This window comes from Berghia stephanieae, chromosome 2 (assembly GCF_034508935.2).
Source record: "Berghia stephanieae isolate SIO BIC M18660-M18661 chromosome 2, UCSD_Bste_1.3, whole genome shotgun sequence".
NCBI classification, from domain to species: Eukaryota; Metazoa; Mollusca; class Gastropoda; order Nudibranchia; family Aeolidiidae; genus Berghia; species Berghia stephanieae.
The window spans coordinates 109,133,077-109,154,274 of record NC_088361.1 but is presented as its reverse complement, the minus strand read 5'-3'; the positions used below and the strand labels follow the sequence as shown (position 1 = coordinate 109,154,274).

Genomic DNA, 21,198 nt, shown 5'->3' with positions numbered 1-21,198 from the left:
ACAGCGTTGACTCTGTCCGCAAAAATGTAATATTGTCTAACAGGCGTCATTTCTCGTCCTACATGTTACGTGTTGCTGTTGGCTTGGGACCCCTTGCAAAGCGCTTTGAGCACGTTTAGTGGATATTGCTCTATGGATACCATGCGCTTGGCTAAGAAGCTCATAACATTGCCATCCAGAAGTATAACGGACCAACACACAAAACTAAGTGTAACCTTTAACATTTATAGTCTGGTTGATACAGTTTAGTGAGTATTAGTCATATAACGTGGATGGCAAGATACAATCACAAAGACCTCAGTTACGTCAACTTCATACTCTCTATATCCATAGTGCCAGCATGGTGTCGATTATCCTTCTATGTTCGTTCATTAACTCACTCAACCCTAATACCGATTATATCCGTAGTTAAAAAAAAAATTGAGCTTTTATATATCGCAATATCCACTAAACGTGCTCAAAGCGCTTTACAAGAGGTCCCTGGCCAACAGCAACACATAACTTATAGGACGAGACATGACGCCTCTCAGGCGATATTACAAATTTTTGGGACAGAGACAACGCTGTTAACGGCGAGTTACTCATTTTACACCTGAGTACGGTGAGAGAATGTGAGTAAAGAGCCTTCTCCAAGGACTCAACTATGCACCGAGCGAGGCTCGAACCCAGGACCTTCCGATCCGAAAGCGAGTGTCATACCACTAGACCACATAGCCGCACGGGCTACTTTTACCCCATGGTTATTTAGTACATTTTTTACGAGGAGTAGTATCATTGCTAATGTTTTTAGTTTTTACATGTTAATGGTAGTTGAATAAAACTATCTATGTACATGCTTATTTTTAAAACATTTTTTCCAATTTTGAAAAGTAGCAAAAATCTCTAGGATTGAGTGAGTTAACCGTCTGGTGATGTCTGAAATTTCTTCACATTTCTCAGCGTTTGATTGAATCGAAATCGAAAGCCTTATTGTTTGTCCAACCGTCGTCATCGTTATCTTTTTGCCTGACACTGACCAAACAATGACGTCAAAAGACAAGTCTTTGGCGACAAAAGAAAACAAATCGTGAGTTGTATTCAATAGTTCACCCAATCGGATCACTTGTTTCCTTGAGCTCTACTAACGACAACTCACTAGTCGCTGCACATAACTTAAAAATGACGTCAAACTAATAGTCCTAGAGGGTTCTAGTGTCAGACTATTGATAGTTCAAAGATGACGTCACTCACGTCTTTGTTATTGTTTTTTGCCATCCACGTTTATGAGTAATGCTCACTGAACTGTATTAACCCGACTATAAACGTTCATGGACACACACAGTTTTATGTGTTGGTCCGTTATACTTCCGGATGGCAATGTTATGAGCTTCTTAGCCAAGCGCATACTATCTATATGTTATGTTTACGATGGCTACGGTCCAACTCCCTTACATTACCTGACATACGAGTAAATGTAAACGTGAGGTGTAGCTGATAATATATTATAGGTTAGTCTTCCTGTCAGATTGTGTTATTTTGAAAACTTTTTCAATATGATTTATTGTTTTGGTGCTATCAGGGCTTCTGGTGAACTTTTAATCTATTATTGATTCATTTAACTCTGGTAGTTCTCAGAGTATTTGCTTTCTAAATTCCACTGTTTATTGAGTCCGTATATTTTTTATTTGGCAAAGTGTTTATCAATCTGCATGCATTTATTAACACATGAAATCATATCCTTCCCTGCTCTTTGCAGTACTTCCTTTAAGTTTGATAATAGTGTCCATCGGCTTTATGTGCTGCTGAAGCATCAAGAGGATAAGTAAAGTTTTAAACTAAGGTTGATCCATTTTACTCAACCAGTTTTCAGAGTGTTTGTTTTATACATCCCACTTTGTAAAGAGATGGAATATTTATTTATAGATTGTTCGAAGATGACGTCACTGAGGTCCGCGTTTATGAGTAATGCTCACTGAACTATAGTAACCCACTATAAACGTTCGTGGATACACACAGTTTTGTGTGTTGGTCCGTTATACTTCCGGATGGCAATGTTATGAGCGTCTTAGCCAAGCGCATACTATCTATAAGCAAAAAGTAATAAAAAATTGTCCTAACTTTTGAGACCACGTCAATGAAGTAGGCTGAGCCAAGATGACACATCTTAAAAGAAAACGAATGACAAACAATAAGGGATATAGAACGTGGGATATTGAGTATACGTCAGGGTTGCCAATTTGGCAGATTTTCTGCCAAATGTCCTTTTTTTTGTAGAATTTGAAGTCGTCCGGCAGAGAAAAATCGGTTTGGCAGTTTGGCAGATATTTGGCAGATTTTATTTTCCGAGGCCTAGGAATGAATGTATAGGTCTACTCCACGTTTTCCATGGCAATGTTTATGTATTAGTGATTTATTTTAAACTTGGGAACTGAAAAAAAAATTATGACATCAGCCTTGCGAATTTTTTGTTTAACAAAACTGATGAGTTTTCAAAGGGGGTACTATAAATAGTACGGTTTGGCAGATTTTTGTGGTATTTGGCGGATTTTTGTGGTATTTGGCAGATGTTTTAAATCCAGTTGGCAGAATGCCTGGCAACCCTGGTATACGTGGGGTGATACAAGAAAAAAACCCAAACATACACAGACCCAACGCTTTTATGTTACTGATGGATAAACGCCCCTGCAGGCAATTTGCAAGTGTGTTTGTTGTTAATGGACAGGTCAGATATTATATTAACGGAACGAAACTGACGTCAATTTGTTTTTGTTTTTAAGGCAGACATAATTATGATTAGTTCTCACTAAATTATATCAATCAGGCTATAAACGTTTAAGGTTACGGATAGTTTTGTGGGTTGGTACATTATATCCGGCTGACGGATGGTGTGAGCATTTTACTTAAACGCATAGTATCAATATTTTAGCTCACAAATTAAAATATTGAGGGAACGAAGTTAACATCACTCAGCTCTTTGTTATTGATTTTATACAGAATGTTGGCTGTTAGCTCTCACACATAATTTTGTGTGTCTGTACTTTATAATTGTCTGGCGGATGTTGTGACTATTTTACCTACACGCATAACATCAATTAAGAACAAAACAACCAGGATGTTAATCTGACGACAATCACGAGTTGTCTTGTATCCGTTGGGGTAGCGGTGGGTTGGGGGTTGGGGGATGAAATAGAAAAGTAACCATTAATCACGAGTTGCCTTGTATCCGTTGGGGTGGGGGTGGGTTGGGGGTTGGGGGATGAAATAGAAAAGTAACCATTTATCACGAGTTGCCTTGTATCCGTTGGGGTTAAGAGTTCGGTTGCTTGATGTTGGGGTGGGTGGGGGGGGGGGGATGATAGAAAAACCATTATCACGAGTTGCTTGTATCCGTTGGGGTGGGGTGGGGGGGGGGGGGGATGGAATAGAAAAGTAACCATTAATCACGAGTTGCCTTGTATCCGTTGGGGTGGGGGTGGGGGGGGGGGAGGGATGAAATAGAAAAGTAACCATTAATCACGAGTTGCCTTGTATCCGTTGGGGTGGGGGTGGGGGGGGGAGGGATGGAATAGAAAAGTAACCATTAATCACGAGTTGCCTTGTATCCGTTGGGGTGGGGGTGGGGGGGGGGAAATAGAAAGTAACCATTAATCACGAGTGCTTGTATCCGTTGGGGTGGGGGTGGGGGGGGGGTGAAATAGAAAAGTAACCATTAATCACGAGTTGTCTTGTATCCTTTGGGGTGGGGGTGGGTGGGGGGGATGAAATAGAAAAGTAACCATTAATCACGAGTTGTCTTGTATCCGTTGGGGTGGGGGTGGGGGGGGGGGGATGAAATAGAAAAGTAACATTAATCACGAGTGTCTTGTTCCTTGGGGTGGGGGTGGGGGGGGGATGAAATAGAAAAGTAACCATTAATCACGAGCTGTCTTGTATCCGTTGGGGTGGGGGTGGGGGGGGGGGTGGGATAATAGAAAAGTAACCATTAATCACGAATTGTCTTGTATCCGTTGGGGATGGGGGGGGGGGGGGGGGATGAAATAGAAAGGTAACCATTAATCACGAGAAATTTGAGAGTGCTTGTAACTTGTAAGGTCATTTCATTGCGCAGGGTAAAGACAAATTGGATTCAGTAGTCTGAAGTCACGCCGCCCGGCAACGGCGGCCATCTTGGTTCTAAACAAAGAAAATCATTACTTTTTATTCATCAAGCTGGCTAGAACTTTTCATATGTCTTGTGATCAGAATGTGTAAAAGTCAAAACATGATCAAATTTATGTGTTTTTTTCCCCCTCTTGATACGCTTTTATGCTCGCCGGGGAAATATTTCATACGAGCGTCCGCCATTGTTCCAATAGTTTAGAGCCAGTGTGACTAAGTTACTATGCGTCATAAGGAAGGAAGTGACGTTACGACTGTTGAAGAGTATTATGAGAGGGTTTATAAAAATATGTGACTCACCGTATCAAAACGGTATAATGTCGGGATGAATCAGGCCATGAAGAATTGAATTAAGAATTAAAACGGTAAGAACTACGGATTTTTTTGGTCTTTTGCAATGTTAGGAATACTCTTCCTAATGATGCATGGTAACTTAGTAACACTGGCTCTAAAGTATCGGAACAATAGCGGACGCCAGTATGAAATATTTCTCCGGCGAGCATAAACGCGTATCCAGAAGAAAAAAAAAAAAACACATAAATTTGATCATGTTTTGACTTTTACACATTCTGATCACAAGACATATGAAAAGTTCTAGCCAGCTTGAAGAATAAAAAGTCATGATTTTCTTTGTTTAGAACCAAGATGGCCGCCGTTCCCGGGCGGCGTGACATCAGACTACTGAATTCAATTGTATTTATTCTTTACCATAAAGAATAGAAATTGACCTTAATTTCATAACTGTTGCTAAAAGTTAGATTTCCATCATTTAGGTTATCCCGACAAAATACCGTTTTGGTACGGTGGAGCACATAGTATGCGCTTACACAGTCGTAGGTAAAAATAATGATAAGGGGTCAAGTTTGATGAGTAGCAATCAGAATTGAATCCCTAAACAAATCTACCCATGTGTCCACGGTCTGGGTCTGCTGAAACATCCTGCCTACCTCCTGGCCTGTGCGGTTATGTGGTCTTGTGGTATGACACTCGCTTTCGGATCGGAATGTCCTGGGTTCAAGCCTCGCTCGGCGCATAGTTGAGTCCTTGTAGAAGGCTCTTAACTCACCATACTCAGGTGTGAAATGAGTATCTGGTCGTTAACAGCGTTGTCTCTGTCCTAAAAATTTGTATTATCGCCTAAAGGCGCATGTCCCGTCTTACACGTTAAATGTTGCTGTTGACCAGGGACCCTTTGTAAAGCGCTTTGAGCACATTTTGTGGATATTGCCCTATATAAAAGCTCAATTTTTACTCCAATATTTTAATGGAATGTGCTTAAATGCATACAATAATATTATATGCTTATCAATAAGCGAGATGTAATAAGCAGTCAATAACAATTTAGTGTATGTTATACATGTATTCATGGATCAGTTGTAAACATGCCTGCTTTTGTGCGGCTATGCGGTCTAGTGGTATGACACTCGCTTTCGGATCGGAAGGTCGTGGGTTCGAGCCTCGCGTTCGGCGCATAGTTGAGTCCTTGGTGAAGGCTCTTTACTCACATTCTCTCACCGTACTCAGGTGTAAAACGAGTACCTGGCCGTTAACATCGTTATCTTTGTCCAAACAAAAATTTGTAATATCGCCTAACATGCGTCATGTCCCTTTCTAAATGTTACGTGTTGCTGTTTGCCAGGGACCCCTTGTTAAGCGCTTTGAGCACGTTTAGTGGATATTGCGCTATATAAAAGCTCAAGTTTTTCTGAATGCAAATAAATTCTATCATTTAACAGTAACACCCAGCGGGTTATGGCAAATGTTGTTTTATATACTATTTTTTAACGATGGTCATTCTTAGTGCTAAAAGCTGTGAACGTTATAAATGTCCTTCATTGTTCTTGTATCGGTGGAGTAGAGGGATAGGTGCCTCTTCTCTAACCAAATGCGAGCGTGATAAGTGACAAGATGGTTTAGAAAATATTAGGCCCAGCGTTTTGTCTTTGGATAAAGCGCTTTACATTTATTGCCCTCAATTGACTCAAGTGTACATGAGCCCTGACTATAGGCAGTTATGAATGTTGTAAGAGTGCTTATACAATGAAACATCTATTGTATTGTGTTGCATAATATGCAAATTCAGTCGATATGCATGCTGATGAGATTAAGAAACTTAAGCGAGAGTTGAGCCCAGGTGCTTCAGCTTTTTGATTTCTATGTAATCTACACGACACCAGATTAGAATGGAAGGTCTCTATCATGTGTCTAACATAGAGCATGTGAATCCAAACGATATTATTGAAGAAATGAAGTTACGTCACTCAGCTCCTTGTTTTTTTGTGTGTTTTTTTTTCAGTCTGTTGGCTGATTAGTTCTCATTAAACTCTATCAGTCCGATTATAAAAGTAAAAGGTTACAAATACTCTGTATGTTAATACGTTTATATGGTTTGCGGATGTTGTGAGAATTTTAACTAAACACATAGCATCAATAGATGGCACGATATTAAAGCATCACGGGGAGTGCAAATCCAAATATAATGAATAAATTAAAGATATGACAATGATTTCGGTTGAAGCATCTCATTGCGAGGAACTGGAGCACAGTGAATCAGATGAAATGTTATTGTTTGCTCGGCTTTTTACAGTTTTAAAAACGCACTGGTGTTATCTGTTTAACTCACTCAATCCTAGAATTTTTTGCTACTTTTCAAAATTGGAAAAAATATATTAAAAATTTGCATAGATAGTTTTATTCAACTACCATTAACATGTAAAAACTAAAAACTAGCGTTGATACTACGCCTATAATTTCTCTCATAAACATGTAATACATAGGCATGGGGTAAAGGTAACCCGGGTAAACTACGGATATCGTCGGGGTTATGGTTGAGGGAGTTAATTCTACTATATTGGGAGTCTGGAAGGATAAATATTGATGTTATCTTTTTATATAACGCGTCCCATACGAGAATAAATACCGGTGTTTTGACAGGACATAATTAGATTGAGTTTATACTCAGTAATCGATCCTCAAGTCACACATTAAATATGGAGCTCGATGGAAAAAAAAAATAAAAAAATAAAAAAATAAAAAAATGAAAAAATAAATAAAAATAAAAAAGAAAATCCCTTTATTCATCCCTAAGGGGAAATTTTCCTTTAGGGTCTATTCCAAGGGAAGACTGGAATAACCCAGGCGTCAGCCGCAGTGCAGCGCCGCAAAGTGAGATAAGGCTAGGCGACTTGCTCAAGGCCACACAACGCGGCGGGTAGTCGAACTCGGTACCTTTCGGGTACGAAGCAAAGACCATACCGCTGAGCCACGCTTTCCCATGGATAAGGCATTCCTGATAATACAGTGTGTTTTGTTTTTATTATTGAAACATTTCAGGTTTGAATAACTCGAGAGCTATGTAAGATTTCATCTAACGTTTTTATTTTTGCCCTATGTGCAGAATGTATTCAAGTTTTGATTGATATAAGTTTTAACACTGTGTGTCCTTTGGTAGCTGAGCTAGGACGTCATCAGTAGGAAATGTGTTTCAACACAACATGTGCGGCTATGTGGTCTAGTGGTATGACACTCCCTTTCGGATCGGAAGGTCCTGGGTTCGAGCCTCGCTCGGCGCATAGTTGAGTCCTTGGAAAAGACTCTTTACTCACATTCTCTCACCGTACTCAGGTGTAAAACGAGTACCTGGCCGTTAACAGCGTTGTCTTTGTCCGAAAAATTGTAATATCGCCTAACAGGTGTCATGTCTCGTCCTACATGTTAAATGTTGCTGTTTACCTAAAGGCGCATGTCCCGTCTTACACGTTAAATGTTGCTGTTGACCAGGGACCCCTTGTAAAGCGCTTTGAGCACATTTAGTGGATATTGCGCTATATAAAAGCTCAATTAAACATGTTTTTCCTTTTAAAATTAACTTTTAAGAGTTGGCATTTCTGGTCGGACTCTCTAAAATCTGATGTAAACATATTAGGGGTTTTGGTAGACAAAGACCAAACTTTCTAAAGTTAATTTCACAAAAGTTATATGTCTCAATAAAAGGCCTAATGACGTTTTTAATCGTTGAAAATATTCTTTTTTTTCTAAACCATTAGATAGTATTTCTTTATCATTTGGTGTGCTCTGTCAGTTTTGGAACCGTTCCATTAACGGTAGCACGATAAACTATTTTTTCTCTCTTCTGTTTATACTGGCATCGATTTCATTCTAATTTGTCGTCAAAACAATTTAATTAACTACTTAATTTTACTGTACAGAAAATGGAACATTCCCTTAAAAATGTAATCTGTCTTCAAATGTTTGTTTTGCATTTTGACATATTTTGTATACGCAAGTCGCAAGATATAGCATATATAGGGCATTGGAAACCAATAAAATGTAAATGCGTGATTCTGTAAACAAAAAAGAGTAATTCATTGATTGTTGCAATTTCTTATCTAATACCAGAAATGTCTATATGTGATAATGCCAACCACAAATAAGGACTTTCTACACCAATTTCTGAAGATGTGCTCGAATACTTCATCGTTGGGAATCAATAACTGTGACAGTCCATAGTGAAAACCGATCACAGAGTTTAATCATAAACTAAACTTCTTAGTTATCATTCAACATAAGAATGACAACAACAGCAACAAACAAGGACTTTGTCCAACAGTTTCTGGATTTAAGTCTAAGTTCTTTGTCTGAGATCGAACGTGATGATTTGCATCGTAGTCTGAGAACGTATCAGAGAACTCATGACCTGGCCAAGCTGGCCAAGGCCTGTAGCCCTTTGCTTCGGAGCACGGACAGAGCCAGGCTGCTTCATTACATCCGGGCACCGATGACCATGCCAGAGAGATTGCAATTCGACAGGCTGTTGGGAATTCAAGACAAAGTCAACCAGAGCAATAACAGTAACAACACAAATGGTCGGTCGCCTCTGATACTGGATGTTGCAAGTATGTAATTTACATAATTTCCTTTTAAATTGCAGATCAATTGATATATCAGTTTTATTTGAATAAACAATTAATGTATATAGACATTTTTAAGATTCCGAATTTCCTTGGATTAATTAGGATCATTGTGCTTCATTCACAACGCTTATTCTCCCCCCCCCCCCCTATCGGTTCATGTGAAACCAACATTTCATTTGATACAGCACAACCTTTCTGTTCAGTGTTTTATTATATTTTTTTTAAATGCCTTTTGCGCCACGATATCATAAGATGTCGTCGCCAAGGCATTCCACGAAGGAATATAGATAACTCATCAAACAAGATGTCTGATGTCAACAGGAATCACCCATGTTGTCCAAGTGAGCAAATTGGGGGTTAATAATCTTGCTCAAGGAAAAAAAAAACTAAAGTGCCTGAAGCGGGGTTCAAACCTGAGTCATCCGGATCACAGTGCAATGCCTTAACCACTCGGCCACTTAGTCGGATAATTTGTGTAAAATTCATTGCCCATTGCGGAGAAATAAAGGCTATTACGAAAAGGCACTCGGCTATTTTAAGTACTATATTACTGTATTGTGAAAATTAACAGAGATTGAGAGGAGTCTTTTGGGTCATAACGATCAAAATCGATTGGGCACTAAAATCTGCCAGATGGCAATGGGCATGATCTATATTAACTTTCCATGTGCTCGAGGTCATTGGTCACATTGCAAAATGTGCTCAAAGTGACACACTTACTGAAAATTGTTCACAGCTTTTTAAATATGTAACATCACGATTGGTCATTTGATTCAGCTTGACACATGGGTATGTTTATAACATTTGTGAACAAAGCAGCGTGTTTACATTTGTTAAGAAATATCCAATCGTTGGACAACAACAAATGTGATTGATGACCTGGTTGGACGAAAACATGAATATAGATCGCTCCCATTCCCAGCGTGTCAAATGGCCTATCATTATGGGTACCACATCATTGTTGTGTTCTGAGAAGATTTTATAAACAATTATTTGATTAGAATCAGCAGGCTAACAGGGCCGATAAATAGTAGTAATTATAATAATCACAAGGGGTCCCGATAGCTCAATTGGTAGAGTACTCGATTCACATGCAAAGGGACCGTGATCGATCCCGGGTGCAGTTGACATCTTTATGATCCCCCTGTCCACCCAACAGTGATTGGGTAGCTGGGTCTGTTAGATCTGGCGCGGGATATACTTTGCGATAGACTAGCGTCCTATCCAAAGGGTAGCAAGCAATTGGTAGTATCCGTTTCACGCTATAGAAACGGAGATAAACTCCGGCTCCATGGGCCTAATGGCTCTGAAGGACTAGTACTTTTTTAAAAAATAATAACCTCACCTCATAATTTTCCCGATAAAACCTCATTATTATCTCCTTTTATATTAGAACCAAGGACAACTCTACGAGTCGAGTCATACTGGATAAGAACATATTATAATGTATGAAGACAATCTAAGGCAATATGATATAAATAAATAATTTAAATAATGCTAATTAAATAGATACATGAAATAAATTTAGATTCTATATCTCTTTTTAGGTAAAATATAATTTTGAATGCTAAACCACCGTATTTTTTATAGTTCAAGGCTTACAAAATATTTTTTTCTTTACAAAATAACTCTTTCATGACATCAGTGAGCGGAGTGAAGTTGAGCCCTTGAAAAAGGCTCTTTAACCCTCTCCTTACCAACTATAGGAAAATCGTCACATTCGTTACGATACAACCAACATTTTTCTTATTCAAATTGATCTTGTACATCATAAAATCTAAAGAAAATGAACAGTGTGTTGTAGAGCATATTTTGCTAAAGAAATAATGCATCACAAGAAATTTACTGCTATTATGTCAGAGTGATAAAAATATTTTTTTTAAATATTAGTTGGGTGTGAAGTTTTGGGGGAAATCATGAAAATGGCTGGTTAGGAGAGAATTAATCACATTCCCTCATGATACACAGATGTAAAATGAGAACCTGGCCGTTAACCGTGCTGTCTCTGTCGGATAAATATTTATAATATCGCCTAACGTGCGTCATGTCTCCTCCTACGTGTTAAGTGTTGCTGTTGACTTGGGGCTCCTTTTAAAGCGCTTTTAGTGAATAATATTACTTTATATTTGAATTATATTGGGAATCCAAATCATTGGGTGTGTTCAATAAATCATTGAAGCCATTTCTTTTTTTTATGTCATGTACTTTCTATATTGTTTTGTGTTGATGTGAAGCGCTAAGAGCCTCAGGGTTGAGGATACAGTGCGCTCCATAAGAGTCTTTAAGTATTATTATTATTATTATTATTATTATTATTATTATTATTATTATTATTATCATCATCATCATCATCATCATCATCATTATTATTATTATTATTATTATTATTATTCATCATCATCATCATCATCATCATCATCATTATTATTATTATTATTATTATTATTATTATTATTATTATTATTATTATTATTATTATTATTATTATTATTATTATTATTATTATTATCATTATTATCATCATCATTTTATATTGCTCACTCAGGTTTGAACCATTCAATGTCTTCCCATCCACACCAAGGACCAGAGAGATATGTCACGATTCAAGGCACCAGAGGAAAGTCCATGGGGTTCAGCGTACGAGGAGGATCAGAATTCGGGCTTGGAATATTTGTTAGCGCCGTTCGCAAAAAGTCGCCTTCCGGTAAGTATCTGCGTAGTTAAGCACATCGCCCAACCAAAGAACTCATAAGCTTCTTATCACTATTATTGATGACTCACAATGTACGAGTAGTAAGTGTTTTTGTTTAACTCTTTCCTTACCGATCCTTTTCATTATTTTTTTTCCAAAATGACGCTTACCCAGCAGAAAAATTGATTTTAAAACCCAAACAAGCTCTCTACAAGACAAATTTATGTTCTTATTAGTTAAACAAAATCCATTCTTCAAAGTTTGTGATTTACAAAATAAAGCTCAATAAGAAAAATGTATATGATTGTATCGTAACAAATGTGACGATTTTGCTGCAGGTGGTAAGGAGAGGGTTAACCAGTTGCCCCTATGAAAAAAAAAACTCGTATTTAAAAATTTGGCCAGAAAACTCGTTCTTCAAATATTGATCGATTTAAATTACCCTCATCTTGGCAAAAAACTCTCAAACCTGGGACTTCGCGAAGGTCGATATTACAAGGATGAGTTTTCTGGCCAAATTTTTAGATACGTGTCTTTACGGAGTCGGCAGTGAACGGGTTAAAAACCTTGTAAAGCAAAAGCTGGCGTGAGTCTTTGTATCATATTCTCATAAAATATATAAAAATGTAACAAGAAATAGAAAACAGAAGTTCATGAATAATAAATCGCTGGTTTCCAGACATGTAAATGATTATTCTTTGCTCATATTCGTCTCATGATGCCAAATTGTCTTGTTTTACTTTTTTTTTTTTCATTTTCTATGCTCTGAAAATTCCTTTACCAATTGGATTCAGTAGTCTGATGTCACGCCGCCTGGCAACGGCGGCCATCTTGGTTCTAAACAAAGAAAATCATTACTTTTTATTCTTCAAGCTGGCTAGAACTTTTCATATGTCTTGTGACCAGAATGTGTAAAAGTCAAAACATGATCAAATTTATGTTTTTTTTTCCCCTGGATACGCTTTTATGCTCGCCTTAGAAATATTTCATTCGGCGTCCGCCATTGTTCCGATAGTTTAGAGCCAGTGTTGCTAAGTTACCATGCGTCATTAGGAAGGAAGTGACGTTACGTTATGATTTTAAAGAAAATACAAATAGAGAAACCAATCAGTAAAACCAGTTTATGGTCGCAATTGAAAAAGAAAGGCTATTAATTTCCTGTTATTTAAAACAAAATTTGTAATTTTAAGAATAATTGTAAAATACTGCAAGCAGATATTAGTGTAAGGTATAAATACTGAAAATATTAAATGATGTATAGTAATATATTCGGCTATGTGGTCTAGTGGTATGACACTCGCTTTTCGGATCGGAAGGTCCTGAGTTCGAGCCTCGCGCTCGGCGCATAGTTGAGTCCTTGGAAAAGGCTCTTTACTCACTTTCTCTCACCGTACTCAGGCGTAAAATGAGCACCTGACCGTTAACAGCGCTGTCTTTGTCCGAAAAATTATAATATCGCCTAACACGCGTTATGTTCCGTTCTACATGTTAATGTTGCTGTTGACCAGGGATCCCTTGTAAAGCGCTTTGAGCACATTTAGTCGATATTGCTCTATATAAAGCTCAATTATTTTTTTAATATATTTTTTTTTTAAAGGAAGTTTTTTTTCATGAGGAATCTGTAAAAAGAAGGCAGCCTTTCTCGGCTAGGACCGAACTCGGGGAACTCGGATATCAAATCACGTGGGAGCTCTAGGCGAGTTAGACTGGCTATTAAATTATATTTTTGTTTGATTCAATCTAATCCAGTGACACCATGCACACGTTCCAAAAAATTATGAATGAGAACAAGCTGTACCCAAAGACAGCGAATAAAGAAGAGAAAAGAAGAAGAAAAAGAAGAAGAAGAAGAAGAAGAAGAAGAAAGAAGAAGAAGAAGAAGAAGAAGAAGAAGAAGAAGAAGAAGAAGAAGAAGAAGAAGAGAAGAAGAAGAAGAAGAAGAAGAAGAAGAAGAAGAAGAAGAAGAAGAAGAAGAAGAAGAAGAAGAAGAAAGAAGAAAAGAAGAAGAAGAAGAAGAAGAAGAAGAAGAAGAAGAAGAAGAAGAAGAAGAAGAAGAAGAAGAAGAAGAAGAAGAAGAAGAAGACCAAGCTGTACCTACTTACAGGTCTAATAACCAAATTGTTATGTGTCCGTTGTTGTTTGACTCTCAAATGAACGCAAAATATTGTCTATTACAACAATGAACCCATACAAATTGTTGTTATCATATAATTTTTTCCCGTCTGTCTTAATGTTTTTATTGTTTTGTTTCTTTGTGTTTTTTTTGGGTTTTTTTTTTGTGGTAATTTTTTTTTTTTTTTGTTATTAACGAAAGACGGATTTTTGAGTCCGAAACGTTCCATGTTTGGTATCTTCTTCGTTTTGGAACCTGTTATATTATATTCATTTTTTGTTCATTTTGCTTTATACAGTCCACAACTTCGAACTGCTTGGTATCTGTCGCTTTACATCTCTGCTGTCTGCAGCATCAATATCGTAAATCCGACAAGCAAAGGGGTGTGTCATGATTTCTGAAAGCTTGGCCAAGATTTATAAATTTGAGGTGGATTGGGCTCGGGGGGAGATCGATAAACGCAACATGTTACATCTCCTGGTGTTGTTGGTGTCATTTTATATATTGTATTGATACTTAATGGAACAACCAGTGTAATAAGTAGCCATCAATCATCTCTATCGTTTGGCATGCAAGGAAAATTATACCGAGCGATTTACCTATTTTTTTGTTTTTGTTTTTTTTGTTTTCAATAAGATAAGATTGGTTTATTGCTTTAATGTAACTGATAATTTTTTCATAACTATGTGTATACACATTGTATAATCAATATACCTACCTTCAGAAACACAGGTCCAAGTAATTAATTATGGTAATAATAATAACAATAATAACAACCACAACAACACTAATAACAACAACACCAATAACAATAATAATAAAAACACCAACAACAATAACGATTTACCTATTTGTTTGATGAAGCTTTGGAGACATGATAAATTTAAAAAAAAGCTTTTTTATAGCGCAATATCCACTAAATGTGCTTAAAGCGCTTTACAAGGGGTCCCTGGCCAACAGCAACATTTAACATGAAGGACGGGACATGACGCCCGTTTTCGGACAAAGACAACGCTGTTAACGACCAGGTACTCATTTTATACCTGAGTACGGTGAGAGAATCTGAGTAAAGAGCCTTCTCCAAGGACTCAACTACGCGCCGAGCGAGCGAGGCTCGAACCCAGGACCTTCCGATCCGAAAGCGAGTGTCATACCACTAGACCACATAGCCGCACAGTATGATAACCGAGTGGAGAGGGTATTGCAGTGTAATATGGTGGATCATAGGCTTGAACAGCCCTTTTTGACATTCCCATTTATTATGGGAAGATTATCAACATCATAATAACATACGCTTCATCCCTGTTGATATCCGAAATGTTTCAGAAATGATAATATGACACATTTACTAAACAAATGGCGTGATTACCAACACTATCCCATAACACAGCTGGACTAATTTGATTCATAATTAGTAAAATTAATTTTGCGGCTATATGGTATAGTGGTATGACACTCGTTGTCGGATCGTAATGTCCTGGGTTCGAGCCTCGCTCTGCTCATTGTTGAGTCCTTGGAAAATGCTCTTTACTCACATTCACCGTACTCAGGTGTAAAATGAGTACCTGGTCGTAAACAACGTTGTCTGTGTCTGAAAAAAAAATATCGCCTAACAGGCGCCATGTCTCGTTCTATATGTTACGTGTTGCTGTTGGTCAGGGATCCCTTGTAAAGCTCTTTGAGCACGTTTAGTGAATATCAGCTATCTAATGCTCTAATTTTTAAAACTGCATGTGCATGGATACAGAATATCTTAAAGGAAATGAAAGAACTATTGTAAAATGAATACATGTACATATGTTGAGACTTGCCACCAACATTAACAAATTTTCCAATCAAATTGACATGAAATGAGCATTCTATATTTTTACACGAGATTTGCGCATGTAAATAAGAAGATCTACACCGTGACCTGGACGACATGATTTACAACACACTCTTACTATGGTCATTTGAACAAAAAAATATAAAGCTTATACTTACCAAATGACGACAATAAAGGTGCTGACCATTGTTATTTTAAGTTCTTGCCCGTCACCTGATCCAATCAGCACCACAAAACCTGAAGAATAAAATACAAGTGATTGAAAAAAAATTGCAAGGCGCTTTCAGGTGTCGCCATGCAATGCCGTCATTAGTGTGTAAAATATTATATAAAATACTCACAAAATGTAGAACTGATTTCTTTGGGTGACAGGCAAGTCGCCTACTTAAGATTACTGATCTGGTGGCTGGATTTCTTCCATTTTCGGGCCCCATCCTCTAGGCGTTGTTGCTAGCATTCCCGACACAATAATATGTATGGACTTGTGAAGTTTTACATCGACCTTCTCAACGTTCTTGTTTTTACCCCACACTGGAGCGCAATACTCCGCGATGGAATAGCATAGCGCCAGAGCGGAAGTCTTCAGAAGTGCTTGATTAGCACCCCAAGTTGTTCTCGCCAGCATCCTCAGTTCTGCAAACTTTCCATTGACATAGGAAAACTACGAACTTGAATCGTGCTGTTAAATTCGAATAAAAGGTTGAGTTAAGCAAAGAAACAGTATTAGATACGATCTTTTTAAAAATCCATTTGTATTTTGACAAAAATATTAATTTTTTGATGAAACATATTCTGTGTCGATCAAATGTTGAAATAAGAATTTACAAACAGACATACCTTCCTGGTGATTCAAAATGTCGAAGTATAGGCCGTTTCTACGAAAACAAATTGAAAAAAAAAAACAATGCCTGTAAACGTATAATCGTGTACTTTTTGGATTAATTTACAAGGAATAATAATATTGATTCATCACAATATATCACTTTCTCTAGTTTAACGTTTACAAAAGGAGATAGACCTAAATTTAAACTTTACTTAGCCTGATGTAAAACTAATGTTTGACATATATATCTTTAATGTATCGTACCATTTACTTGTGGAATTATATGAGATTCGAAACAAAGAATGCATGTTCTCTGAATACTTTTCAAACTTTGATCGACCGACAGTTGCATTATCTATGATTTAGATATGGACAGTAATGTTTTCTTTAAAACGTGAACATTTATATAGCGCAAAATCCACAAACGTGCTCAAAGCGTTTTACAAGGGGTCCCTAGGCAACAGCAACACTTAACATGTAGGACGAAACACGATGCCTATTATGCGATATTACATTTTTTCTCGAAAGAGACAACGCTGTTAATGACCAAGGACCTACTCATGTTAACCTGGATGCAATCCTAAATTAAGCCTTAAGCCACAGTATGTTATAATATTCAGAAAATTGAGTGCTTAATTGCTGGCCAGGTAACTTCGCGATGGTTGTGTGTTGGACCCGCGGTCTCCAGTATAGGAGTCGGTGAGAGAGAGCTCATAGGAATGACCTGGGTTTGAAACGTAAATTTTTGTGTTCGTGGATAGCTCATACGGTAGAGTCACGCCAGGCGGAGTTGTACCAATAAGGTCGCAGGTTCAAACCCCATCACCGCCGCGAAAAATTTTTTATTCTCTATTGTCTTCTGACACTTTTCTACTCACTTCATCTCTTGTTGGTATTTTATATTATGCTGCTATGTAAATCTTATCTTATAGCTCAAAATGTTTTATTAAGATATCTATATGAACTACAATTTTAGAGTTTCAAAAGTTTCAAAGTTTATTCCATCGTAGGCTTTCGCCAATAAATCAACAATTTGATGCCAACATACATGAAAGTGGAAAAAAATAGGTAAATTAGAGCACAGTGAGAACTATGGTACATTGAAATACAACAATATAAGTAACAGCAAAGACATATTTTAAAAATCTCATATTGTTTACAATAAGATTTCCTAGATGTATTCATTTAATGTTTATATACTTATCTCAATTATTCACAAACGGTATCTTACCTCATCGCTAAAAATGTATTGTTGATAGAAACCTTGAGTAACGATATTTAAGTATATAATTAAAATTCTTGGCGACAGTGGGAACCGTGGAACATTATTTCATTAAAATATTAACCCAAGCCTCAGTGGTTACGTGAATAAAAAAAAAATGATAATCAAAGGTCGAGCCGGGGCGTATAAAATTGTAGACCCTTCAAAGCTGGTATTCAAAATCACTAATGCGTGAAATTCAACTTAATTATAAATGAAAAACTCTTGATTATTGACGTGTGATTAATCTTTGATTTGGTTGCAGCTACCTTGGGTTTATTACAACAGGTGATGACGTTTTCGAACGCCATGGGAGTAATTTGGATTTCTTTTTTTTTGCTCATATTATGTAAATTTTCAACTACAGTTAGAAACCTCCAAATAAACAAGAAATAAACAAAAACGAATAAATGATAAAACAAAACAACAAAAACAAGAAGAAATACATTTTCTTTAAATTATCACAATAAAAGAAGCTACAACATCATCATCAGTATCATCATCACCATTAGCAGCAGCAATAGTAACATCAACATTATTCATCGTCATCATCGACGTTAATTGTGATTATCATTAACAAAATCATTATAATCACCATCATTTTGACATTTGACTCATTTTGACTTTCTACTTCGTGTCCATTGAAAACAGAATTGAACAGCAAGCATAACATACTGAACAAATGATTTGTATTCTGTGAAAAGACCGACAAAACTCCGTCCAATTGCCCTACCCGTGATTCATTCAAGATTATTTGATAATAGAAGCCTCTCGTAGTTTTCTGTAATCACAAGCTTGTATCTCCGTACTTTCCGTGTTGTGACTGTACCAATATTTACATACCTACAACACCTCCACAACGCGATAATATGACAGAATACTTTTTTTTTAATTTGGCCAGACAAATTTAACTTCAAATTATACCTATCACTTAAAAAACGACTCTGGACTTGTCACATTTTTCAAACCCGATTTTTATTTGAAGTCTCGCGTTTAAAACTGATTGACAAGTGGGAGTTATTTTAATCGATTCACAATGGGAGAAATCTTATACTCTGGTGTTCGTCCAACTGACGAATCGATCACATGATTGTTGGTCTGTCCAACGATTGGATATCTTTTAATAAACTGCTTTGTTTATAAACACTGTGATAAGACGACCTATTGTTGTGTTGAATATTTCCAACATGTTGTATTGTGTAGGTCATTTTGAGCACACTTTTCAATGTGACCGATCGTAGCCATAGTCAACGTATGTATAGCCTGACACTAGAGCCGACCAGGACTTATAGTTTTACGTCATTGTTTATGTTTTTGCAGCGCATGGAATGGCAGAAAAATAGTATTGATACTATGTGCGTAGTTAAACTACTCACAACATCCTACAGTGGGATATAGATAGTATGCAGATGACGTCACTCAGGTCTTTGTTATTGTTTTTTTTGCCATCCGCGTTTATGAGTAATGCTCACTGAACTGTATTAACCCGACTATAAACGTTCATGGATACACACAATTTTGTGTGTTGGTCCGTTATACTTCCGGATGGCAATATTATGAGCTTCTTCGCCAAGCGCATACTATCTATAGCCTGACACTGAAACTCAAAAAGACTGGCATTTTGACGTCATTATTTGGTTTTTGCACCGCCTAGTGAGTTGTCGTTAGTAGAGCTCATGGAAACAAGTGGCCCCATTGGTTGAACTATTGAATACAACTCACGATTTATTTTCTTTTGTGGCAAAAGACTGGCATTTTGACGTCATTTTTTGGTCAGTGTCAGGCTATAGATAGTATGCAGATGACGTCACTCAGGCCTTTGTTATTGTTTTTGCCATCCGCGTTTGTGAGTTGTTCTCACTAAACTGTATTAACCAGACTATAAAAGTTCATGGTTACACAGAGTTTGTGTGTTGGTCCGTTATACTTCCGGATGGCAATGTTGTGAACTCCTTGGCCAAGCGCATTCTATCTATAGATAGTTCGAAGATGACGTCACTCAGGTCTTTTTTATTGTTTTTTTCCCATCCGCGTTTTTGAGTAATGCTCACTGAACTGTATTAATCTGATTATAAACGTTCATGAATACACACAGTTTTGTGTGTTGGTCCGTTATACTTCCGGATGGCAATCTTATGAGCTTCTTTGCCAAGCGCATACTATCTATAACTTTACGATGGCTACGTTCTGATAAAATTTAGTGATAACTACTCAAAAAAATTGGCAGGATAAAAACTATTAGAACAAAGAACTGAGTGACATAAATTTCGTTCTCTCTGTAGATCGTCCCCGCTGGGGTAAAATATTTCCTGCCAAAAAGAACTAACTGTATTTTGTCAGAATACAAAGGCACTGAATCGGCTGGCGGTCAGCGGAGAGCGACAAGTAGCATCGCTGTTTGAGTGTATGCCCAAAGCTCGGATGACTGACCACTGACCATTGACCACACAGGAAATCGGTGTTCTATATAGCTTGAATAATATATAACAACAATATGCTGACCTTAGCCATGACCTTAGCCGATACATTTTGTGTATGCGAGTGACATGTATATATATATATATATATATATATATATATATATATATATATATTATATATATATATATAAATATATGTGTGTGTGTGTGTGCGCTTGGCTCAGAAGCTTACAACATTGCCATCCGGAAGTAGAACGGACCAACACACAAAACGACGTGTAACCTTAAACGTTTATAGTCTGATTAATACAGGTTAGTGAGAATTACTCATAAACGCGGATGGCAAAAAACAATAACAAAGGCCGGAGTGACGTCAACTTCGATCTATCTATATAACGAAATTGAAGCCGCTCAGTACTTTGCTATTTATTTTTGCCACGCCAGGCATTTTAATGAGTAGTTCTAACTTAATTGCATAAATCAGACTATTGATAGTATGCGCTTGGCTAAGAAGCTCATAACATTGCCATCCGGAAGTATAACGGACCAACACACAAAACGGTGTGTATCCATGAACGTTTATAATCGGGTTAGTACAGTTCAGTGAGCATTACTCATAAACGCGGATGGCAAAAAACAATAACAAAGACCTGAGTGACGTCATCTTCGAACTAACTATAAACGTTCAAGGTTGCAAATAGTTGTAGTTTGGAACGTTCTTTCCGGCTGGCGGATGTTATGAGTTTTTTAACTAACCTCAATTCATCAAAATCCTAACATGTGAGCGCAATAAAAAAAAAAATAAAAAAATAAAAACAACGCACGGTTTTAGGTATTATAAAACTGCCAGTTTTCAGTGAATACAACTCATAACAAAAGGAAACTTGTTTTTGTTGATGGGACTTCTGTGTCTACATTGGGTTTCCGACATATTTTCACTTACTTCACCATTTGCACGTGCCACAAAAACTACGTGACTTGACGAGCTAACATAACAAAATATGTTCATCCTCA

General features: G+C 37.2%; 1 protein-coding gene across 4 annotated transcripts in view; it reads left to right on the top strand.

Moving 5' to 3' along the window:
- LOC144966210 (uncharacterized) overlaps positions 1–21,198 on the top strand; it is an 84,087-nt gene that overhangs the window by 3,060 nt on the left and 59,829 nt on the right. For all 4 annotated transcript variants that reach the window (XM_078902387.1, XM_078902385.1, XM_078902386.1 and 1 more), the window contains exons 2-3: positions 8,536–9,032; positions 11,596–11,754. In XM_078902387.1, the coding sequence (XP_078758513.1) occupies positions 8,708–9,032; positions 11,596–11,754 (484 nt within the window). In that variant the 5' untranslated portion in view covers positions 8,536–8,707. The remainder of the gene's footprint in view (positions 1–8,535; positions 9,033–11,595; positions 11,755–21,198) is intronic.